Source organism: Gouania willdenowi, chromosome 24 (assembly GCF_900634775.1).
Source record: "Gouania willdenowi chromosome 24, fGouWil2.1, whole genome shotgun sequence".
NCBI classification, from domain to species: Eukaryota; Metazoa; Chordata; class Actinopteri; order Blenniiformes; family Gobiesocidae; genus Gouania; species Gouania willdenowi.
In genome coordinates, this window is record NC_041066.1 from 1,160,765 (window position 1) to 1,171,467 (window position 10,703).

Here is a 10,703-nt window from a genome sequence, read left to right on the forward strand (position 1 = left end):
CTTAAGTGGCCCATATGTGATACTGCAAATATGGGCCAGTTATCTTGGAACAATTTTGGGCCAATTTTGGCGGATTTATGGAAAGTTAGCAGCAACTAATCTGGATGTGAGCCAAAAGTGGCCAATTCACAAGGTACCATATTTATTTGGTCTGTTCTTGGTGACATCTGGAATTGTAATTCCATGTGGGCCGGATGAATGTGTCAGGTGTGGGCCAGATATGGACCAGAATAAGTTTTCTATCTGGATTAGGGGACACCACCATTTGTTTTGTGGATAAAAATGAGTTAAGAGTCACAAACAGTGACAGTAAGTGCATTTTTTCTTAACCTTTCAATAAGATTATAAATGAGTGATAGACTCTCTAAAGCTGCTCTTTGATACAGCAGCAAAAGGTCTGACATCTCACACTTGTCTAAATAAACTTTTACTAACATTTAGGATTTAACTTTCTTTGGGCTTCATCTCTGCCCATTCTGAAACATTTTAACATAAATTGTAAAAACAATAACAAAGAAACAATAAAATGTCACAGTGGCGTGGTTGGATTAGTTGGTACAATAAGGTAATTATGGGAGGGAGATTAATTGTCAAAGCTCCAAAAACCCAAAGAAAGGTGACACCCAGACTGTGAGGTCACCTGAATGATATAAAACAAGGAGGAAACACTGGAGATCATCCAGCTGAACATTGACATCGAGAAGAACCAATCCTCGGCACCGAGCAGTTCATCATGATGATCAGAATCCTCTGCCTGAGCATCCTCTTGCTGCTTTTCTGCACAGGTAACACAACATCCTCCACTAAATCAGATCCAGTTCATTTCACAATGTCAGATATTATATTTAAAAATGTTCAGGTATCCACTTAGAACTGATGATGTTAATGATTAGAAAGTAGAAGAAATTATTTTTCACCAAGAACTGTTCTTTGCAGTGCATTTATTGACTGATACTGTAGTCTTTCACACTGCTACTAATGCACATCTAATGCTTCCTTTTTCACAGACATTGAAGCTCAAAGACAAAAAACCAGAAGGTTAAGGTGTTACAGTTGTAAAGCGAAAGACTGCTCAACACAACGCAATTGTAGACTTGGGCAGGTCTGCATGAGCGCCGCTGTTGTCGGTACTATCTGCTTATCTTCATTTCCTTTGATAGACAAACAGTGTCTGTCTTGTCTTTGCATGCTAATCCACTTTATACCTTACAGTACTCAGACGTGGAAGGCTGAAGAAATTTTACCACAGGACTTGCACATCACCTTCATACTGTCCGAGGTTGGGAAGAAGTGAGACCTTGTCCATCGGCTTGGGTTCACAGAATTTTGTGGCAAATGTTACGTGCTGCAACTCCCGTCTCTGCAACAAAACACCTCAACGTTGTGAGACTTTTGACACACAATTAAATTAATGCTGCTCCATACTCTGTGTGTATTTTATACTGGTCTGTTATGCTGTTCTTTTCAGACCCTGAGATACCATCTGGAAATGGGTTGACGTGCCTTTTCTGTAACAACATTAACCGCAAAAAGAAATGCACACGTCAAGAATGCATTGGAAAGCAAACTCACTGCGTGCAAATAAAAAGTAAGTGTGTTTCCATTCTCCTCCCACTTCTGTAATCCTTTAACCTTCTCACAGCCTGTCGTTGAAGAAGCCTGTGTGAAAAAATTGTTGGTAGTTTCTAAAAGACATAAAACTGTAAGAAATATCCAAATGCTATCAGACTTTAAGGTGATCCTCAACCTAAAGTCCAAAGACAGATCAGCTGAACGTCTTTTCTCTGTGATCTTTTCTATTGCGAATGGGAGCTGATGTAGAAGCTGCAGGTTCAATAAAAAGCTCTTTAAACTCAGGCTTGTGGAGGTGGACAAGTTGGAAGTGCTACATTCATTAACTCAAACTGGTTTGATGAGGTTAAAAGCATCCCATGGTTGCCATGGTAGCATAGACTTCCTGTTTTAAGGTGTCTTCCTTGTTCAGCTAAAGTCATGCATGGTAAAATGCAGTAAGAAGTCCCATTCCTCCTTTCCTGGTAAGCACTACAAGCTCAGGGTGAAATTATATTTCATTACAATATCTCTATAGGAGTGTTAATACTATGAGTAGTCCTTAAGTGACTACAACATGATATGTGAACGCTGATTGGCCGAAAACTCCAAAATTGCCACGCCCGCTCTTAAAGGAACATTACATGTGTTTGAGGCTAAAAGTGGATGTAATTGACTTCAAAACATTTCTGACAGGAAGTAGTAGTTATTTATTATTCCGCTTTAGAGCAATAATCTAAAGAGCTTTCATGGGATGGTTGGTGTCACTTTAACTCTCGTGTTATAAAACCCTGCTGAGCAATAACATAACAGATCTCTCTCTCTCTCTCTCTCTGTATAACTAACTTGTATTAAATTTTTTTATTTTTTTTTGTTAAAAACCAATAAAAACACAAGTTAAACATATATATATATATTAGCAAGAAAATGTCCCAGTCTACTATTATTTAATACTGTATGTCTTCTTTAAACGAAATTATAAAAAATGCCAGATCTGACTACTTTCGTCAGCTGATCACTTTGAACAAGAAAAAACCTCAAGTATTGTTTGATACTATCAACTCTATTGTATGTCCTGCTGCTCCTCTTACACCTGTGTTCTGTAAAGCTGACAGCAATGATTTCCTAAACTATTTTATCGATAAACTCCAGGATATCAATGATAATCTTCCTCTGCTCTCGTTCCGCACACCTGGTGCTGTTGAGCTTGTTTCCCACGAGTGGTCCTCTTTTAGCCTTGTAACACAGGCCGATGTCTCATCTATGGTAACCAAAATGAAGCCCTCTTTCTGTGTGTCTGATGTTCTGCCCTGTAGATTTTTTGTAAAAGTCTTTGATGTCATTGGCCCCTGGGTTACCGATCTGATCAACCTTTCCCTGTCAACTGGTGTTTTCCCCAGTTCTTTCAAACACGCAATTGTAGAACCACTCCTCAAAAAGCCCAATCTGGACCCAGCAGATTTAAAAAACTTCAGGCCCATTTCTAAACTTCCGTTTTTGTCCAAAGTGTTGGAGAAGGTGGTCTCTGATCAGTTGGTACCCTTCTTGGAGAAACACAACATTTTCGACACTTTTCAGTCCGGTTTCCGTAAGAATCACTCCACGGAAACCGCCCTGCTTAAAGTGTCCAGTGATATTATGATGTCCGCGGACTCTGGAAAATGTGCTGTTCTTGTGTTGTTAGATCTCTCGTCAGCATTTGACACTGTGAATCATCAAACCATGTTGACTAGACTGCGTGACCTGGTTGGAATGTCTGGACCAGTCTTGGAGTGGTTCTCCTCGTATTTGTCGGGGAGGAGTTTTAGTGTCTATGCAAATGAGTTCCTGTCTGACCCTGCTGATTTGCTGTGTGGGGTTCCCCAGGGCTCTGTTTTGGGCCCGATTTTGTTTTTACTCTATATCCTTCCATTAGGGAAAATGATCCAGACCTTTGATGATGTTTCCTACCATTTGTTTGCGGATGATATTCAGCTTTACTGCTCTTTTAAGCCCTCTGAGATCCAGAAATTAAGCTCTCTGCTGAAATGTCTTGCGCAAGTTAAACAATGGCTCGGTGCAAATTCCCTACAACTAAACCCAGACAAAACGGAGGTGCTGGTGTTTGCCCCTGATGACGCTTTGCCAGGGATTCACCAGTATTTGGGCGACCTGAGTTTGTCTTCTAAAACAAGCCTTAGAAATCTTGGCATTATCTTTGACAAAGCAATGTCATTAGAGCACCACTCTAAACTGCTGACAAGGAACTGTTTTTACCAACTGAGGAAAATCTCTAAACTACGTTCAATTGTGTCCAGAGATGATCTTGAGATGATTATCCACGCCTTTGTGTCTTCCCGTTTAGACTATTGTAACAGCCTATTTTCCTGTCTAAACAAAAAGGCGCTGTCTCGTCTCCAGCAGGTACAAAACTCTGCAGCGAGGTTACTGACTCGCACAAACAAAAGGGCCCATATTACTCCCATTCTAAAAGCCCTTCATTGGCTTCCAGTCACTTTCCGTTTCAATTTTAAAATTCTGGTGCTGACCTTCAGAGCCTTGCATGGTCAGGCTCCCTCCTACATTAGAGACTTGTTGTGTCCTTATACCCCCTCCCGGAGGCTGAGGTCCCAGGATCAGAACCTGCTCATGGTCCCCCGTACCCGTTACAAGACCAGAGGAGATCGCTCCTTCCAGGCGGTCGCGCCAACGCTCTGGAACGATCTTCCGTTTTCGCTGCGTCTGCTTGATTCCGTTGATGCTTTTAAGAGCCAACTGAAAACCTATCTGTTTCAGAAAGCATTTTAAAAATTCCAGTGATAAAGGGTTGTTTTATGACCATCATATTTTTGTGACTGCAACTGTAATTTGTATTGTATTGTATGCACTGTATGCATTGTGAAGCACTTTGTGACTCCTGTCTGTAAAAGGTGCTATATAAATAAATATTACTTACTTACTTACTTACTATGTAAGAAGTTATGTGTAGACGATGTAATATTTTATACTGTGTCTCTCTTAATCTATTAAATGTAAAGGTGGATTTAAATACTTCAATGGTCTCCTGCCAGTCATCCTCAATATACTCTGTGTCGAGATCTTTCTCCCATTTATGCTTGTAATATCACCTGGACTAACAAAGTATAGCAATGCATAGAAGGAGGAGATAAGGTTTAAAAGTTCAACTCTTTAACTTCTTTTACAGGAAAAAGACGTCAACAGAGTGGATGTGCAACTGAAAACTTCTGTAACCCCGACAACAAACGTGCTGAGCGTGCTAATGGCTATGCTGGTTACCTCACATTTCCAGCTGTGTGTGAGAAACCAACTGAACCAACAACTCCCGTGCCAACAACTCCCGTGCCAACAACTCCCGTGCCAACAACTCCCGTGCCAACAACTCCCGTGCCAACAACTCCCGTGCCAACAACTGCTGAGCCAACAACTGCTGAGCCAACAACTGCTGAGCCAACAACTGCTGAGCCAACAACTCCTGAGCCAACAACTCATGAGCCAACAACTCCTGTGCCAACAACTGTTGAGCCAACAACTCTCGTGCCAACAACTCCTGTGCCAACAACTGATGAGCCAACAACTCCTTTGCCAACAACTGTTGAGCCAACAACTCCTGTGCCCACAACTGCTGAGCCAACAACTCCTATGCCCACAACTGCTGAGCCAACAACTCCTGTGCCCACAACTGCTGAGCCAACAACTCCTATGCCCACAACTGCTGAGCCAACAACTCCTGTGCCCACAACTGCTGAGCCAACAACTCCTGTGCCAACAACTGCTGAGCCAACAACTCCTATGCCCACAACTGCTGAGCCAACAACTCCTATGCCCACAACTGCTGAGCCAACAACTCCTGTGCCCACAACTGCTGAGCCAACAACTGCTGAGCCCACAACTGCTGAGCCCACAACTGCTGAGCCAACAACTCCTGTGCCCACAACTGCTGAGCCCACAACTGCTGAGCCAACAACTGCTGAGCCAACAACTCCCATGCCCACAACTGCTGAGCCAACAACTGTTGAGCCAACAACTCCTGTGCCCACAACTGCTGAGCCAACAACTGTTCAACCAACAACTCCCGTGCCAACAACTCCTGTGCCAACAACTGCTGAGCCAACAACTCCCATGCCCACAACTGCTGAGCCAACAACTGTTGAGCCAACAACTCCTGTGCCCACAACTGCTGAGCCAACAACTGTTGAGCCCACAACTCTCGTGCCAACAACTCCTGTGCCAACAACTGCTGAGCCAACAACTCCCGAGCCCACAACTGCTGAGCCAACGACTGCTGAGCCAACGACTGCTGAGCCAACGACTGTTGAGCCAACGACTGTTGAGCCAACGACTGTTGAGCCAACAACTGCAGAGCCAACAACTGCAGAGCCAACAACTGCGGAGCCCACAACTGCTGAGCCAACAACTACTGAACCAAAGTGTGTTCCAATTGAAACCACGCCTCAGCCAACCCTTCCACCTTGTGGCAGAAAGGGATAACTACTCTCACCACGTTAAATCAGTCCCTTGGTCTTGGTAACAATCTTTTGAAACATTGATTAAAGTCTGGGTGAAGCTTAGGTGTATCCTACATCAAACATGCAGATCTTATCAAACTTATCAGAGCACCACCCACTGTGAGGTTAAATCACAGCGTTGGTAAATATCTTTGTTTCTGTTAATTGCCTAATCTTCTAAACAAAAAAAATATGGTTGGTGGTCTTATAAGTTAAACAACTTATTAGATGTTTTGCTTTTTAGCAATTGAATTTGATGATAGATTAATGAAGATCAACCCTTCTTTAAAGGAGCGTTGGTTACTTCTAAATTTTACTCTTTTAGTAACGGTAGCAGGGCTCAGTTTCTAATGCTTTCTTCAAATGCTTTCTTCATGTAAACAATCATTAAATGGGTTAAATAAAACTATCAGCATACAATTTCTGTGTTTGATTGTTCAAATTAAAAGTTTGATTTAATCTGCTGTTTACTGTAAATTCTGTTAATATCAGGTGGTGCAGAGTACTTATCAATAATGGATAACTGTGATGTATTTTAGACTATTCTGCAAGTTCAATGAATATTATTCAAGGACCAGTTAAGTCTTAGGTTACAGAACCATCTGGTGCAGTGTTATTTAGAGCAAAACAAATTATTCTCTCAAAAATATAGTACACACACCTCATTTTTCATCCAATAAAATTAATAATAAACCTATTTTTGGTAGGTCAATAGAGTAGTAGCTGCATGATTAAAATGCTATACAGTGAGACAAATATCAATTTCTTTCTACATTTTCCTCAACAGTAAGAGTAGAAGAACCTAAATCATGAAAGCATGAAAATCTTTGTTATATAAAATTAAAAGTTTAAATTAAATGTAAAGGTCTGCTAAAAGTAATCAAAGGTTCCTATAAATATCCAATTAGAAGCCCTTTCAACCTGACAGTAGGTTTATATTATGTGTATAAGGCTGCTTTTGAAGCCACAAATGTAACCTAACCCTATTTCTTTTATTTTCCTTTAAAAAACAATCAAAGGACTGAATTTCAAGTGATATATCTATACTATAATTCAAGGGAGGTCTGTGTGTGCGGATGGATGTGTGTGTGGATATGTGTGTGTGTGTGTGGAGCAAATATATCCCCGACGCGGTGCCAGTTCGACCAAATACCCCAAGTGTGTGTATCTGTTATTTTTGAATAATTTGGTCATTTCAAAATGTTTATTTTAGTTTTATTTTACTTCTGGACGGCCCCAAAATGAAACCTATTCAGCTTTTGACCTCAGTGTGTGAGGGGGCGCTAGCGCACCATCTATATCTATTTCCTCACACGAGCAAGAGTCACGTGTGCAGCCAGAGCCAATTGCTGCGCACACAGCCAAGCAGACACGGACTGTAAACACGAGTGAGAGAGAAGAAGATAGTTTTATATCGGAGAGGGGAGAGGAGCGTCTGAGCAGCCGCGCTTGCACTGATAAACTGAATAGATATTTTGAAACCGTCAGAAACAATGATTTTTGTTTTTTAAAAAAAGGCAGCCGAATAGTAGATAATACTTTAATTTTCTTACTCACTCATGTAGTTTGGAGCTTTAGGTTTTGTTTTGCGCAGTTTGGTTGTTTTTCTGATTGGCGCTACAATGTCTATGGAGTTTGGTTATCAGCGTCTCAAACACACACGGTATTTATTTATTTAAATATACTAAATGAGTAAAATAAAACACAAAAAATGCACAAAAAGACAAATGAAAGAATAAAAAATACACATGACTCCAAAAAACATACAATACAGAAAAATACAACAAAAATATGAAAATGACTCAAATACACAAAACTAAATATTTATACTAAAAATACACAAAATTACAACAGAAAGATACACAAATACACATATTGACTCCAAAAAACATACATCACAGAAAAATACACCAAACAAAAAAAAATAAAAGCGAGTTAAAAAAAAAACAACAAACACATTTATCATGTTCATGTCCCATAGAATTAAACCAGGGAAATTGCACACGCTGTTTTATTTTGCACCCGCAAATAAACCCCTGTCATGGCAAATTTTATATTCATCATCATATCCTCAAATGTATGTTCATGTGTACAATTTGTCATGTTTTAATACATGACGACTCCATTAATCTTTACACTTTTGAACAGCTGAATCATGATTAAACAGTACAGATCGTACTATTCTCAGTGCAGCACAGTCTCTGCCAAGGCTCACATGCAGACACACACTGACGTACACACTTATCAAGACAGATAAAGACTGGAGCCAAACCTTCTCATAACATCTTCATCATCCTCCAACATTGCCACTATGGGCATCTGACTCCCTCCCTTTTGTCTCTCACTGTTGGGACCTATTCTTATCTGTATAAAAAGCTTAAGCTTTGAAACTGTTGGAGCGGGGCGCGGCACTTCCTTCGGGCGTCCACTTGGACGGACGCTAATTTTGTTTCACTTTGTTCCATCTTGTACCTTTTTACTTAGCCTTAGAATAAACCTTTTTTATAAAACCATCAATGCTTCTCCTGGATTCCATTATTCAACCAGAGCAATGAATCATGTCTCAAATGAGGTCAACCGTAAATTCTGCCGTAACAATTGGCGATCATGAACAGGACCATCTTCTGTCCACCCCTCGGACAGAGACTGGAGCACGAACCATCGGTTGAACCTCAAACACCAATTCGGACTAAGGTAAAGCTGCCTTTATAAACATATATGTATAAATTTTCATTTACATATATATATATTCGCTCTGTGTTGATTTTTTTTTTTTTTTTGGAACCAGTCAAGCATTGTATTGATTTTCAGCTTTGAGCTTTGATTTTGATCCTCAGCTGTTCTGTGTTTTGACGCAGTGAATAGCCATGAGAAGGGCTCAAATGGTTGAGGTTCTGTGCTTTTTAATGCTGTAGGTTCTCTCTGGTTTTCTTCGGGCTCGGATATTTTGTTTAGGTCATTATTTACTTTGGTTTTGTTCGGACACCCACAGACAGCCTGTGAGGTCCTGACCAGAGATAGACGGGCAACCAAAGTTTCCAAAACATCCCAGCGGTGCCATGATCTGAGTTCACCTCTGTACCGAAAGCAAAATAGATTAAAACCCCGAATCTAACCTAAATTGTGTTTCTGTGAATCAAACAGATGAACAACCCAATAAACAAATAATATATGCATACGCATATACAATCTTGGTATGATGTGAACTCAGATCATGCTTTCAGGCGAGTTTTACTTTTTTTTTATCTTTGTTTTTATTTTGTTTAAACGTGGAATCAGATTTCTCCCTTTGGCTTGGCTTTAATGCTTTCATTTGACGAGTGTCAGCTTTTTAGAAAGGGAGAGAAATACAGAGAGCCAAACACACACACACGTCGCTGCTGTGTTTTTTTTCTTTTTTTTTTTGACGTGTGAACACACACACACACACACACACACACACACACACACACACACACACACACACACACACACACACACACACACCCACACACACACCCACACACACGTACAGAGAGAGAAAGGGAGAGAGAGAGAGCACACACACAGGCACGCGCACGGGCGCACGCACACGCCACACCCATCCCAAGAGAGAGGTGGCGCCCCTCACTGGCCAGTTTAGTGCACTACACACTTGTGACACAACATTGTGATTTCTCACTTCTCCCCTGCCGATAGAATAGTGCCATTACACACAGACACTATTTTTATTTTTATTTTAAATTTTATTTTGATTTCATGTTTGATGGGCAACACACACACACACACACAGATGAATACAGTATTTCATTTTATTTTATTTTAATATTACTGTTACCATCATTATCATTTTTTATTATTTAAATTGTTAGTTTCTGTTGGCTTTGTGGTTGCCCCCTGAAGAAACGACATCTTCAATGAAAGAATGAAATCACCTTCAACTCTTACGCTAATGGAATGTCAACATCATTCAAAGGACCAAGCATCAGAAGGAAATGGACAATCAAAGGTGTGTGACCTTTCAGGACTCAAGGACTCAACTCCCATTCAGCAAAGCAATGCTGAAATAACTCGCTCAGTCCCAAGTCAACTCTTCATCGTCTATGAATGGGCCGCATGCCAATGCTGGATTAACACATCCTGCCCCATCATCAAAGACTGAGAACCTGTGGGCGTCGGAGTGGACACTCCCCCCACCAATGAGTTGCGAGTTAAACGCCACGACTACTGCCTGAATGATGGGCAGCAACTGCAGACTGGTCACACGTCTGCTGGAAATCTTCACCAAAAAGACACTGTTTCAAAAGCCACAAGGATACCAAGCCACAAGAAGTCCACCACAGCCTTTGGTGGTAGTGCGCACGCACACGCACAGGCACGCGCACGCACAGAGCTAAATCACTTTAGCCTTGAACTTTGGCATGGAGGGGGACAACTAGCAAATAGCCAACAAGCTTCTCCTTCGCACAATACTAACCCCTCTATCTTCTGACTGTGCACTAGATTATTTTGTTTTCATTTATTCTCTCACACGCAGACAGACCAGACATACAGTCACACACCCACATTCACAACTATGAGAAACACAGGACCACCAGAACTTCACACAGAACCCTTCTGTTTGCCACATGAGATCAAGTGTGCCCATCATTTATCTTTGCTTTTATT

The 10,703-nt window shown here is 41.0% G+C and overlaps 1 protein-coding gene across 1 annotated transcript; it reads left to right on the plus strand.

Moving 5' to 3' along the window:
- The first annotated feature begins 694 nt into the window (after positions 1–694).
- LOC114457783 (proteoglycan 4-like) lies at positions 695–6,215 on the plus strand. The gene is made up of 5 exons (XM_028439853.1): positions 695–785; positions 1,008–1,127; positions 1,213–1,383; positions 1,469–1,588; positions 4,736–6,215. The coding sequence occupies exons 1-5, from the start codon at positions 734–736 to the stop codon at positions 6,037–6,039; spliced, it is 1,767 nt and encodes a 588-aa protein (XP_028295654.1). The 5' UTR covers positions 695–733; the 3' UTR covers positions 6,040–6,215.
- The last annotated feature ends 4,488 nt before the right edge of the window (positions 6,216–10,703 follow it).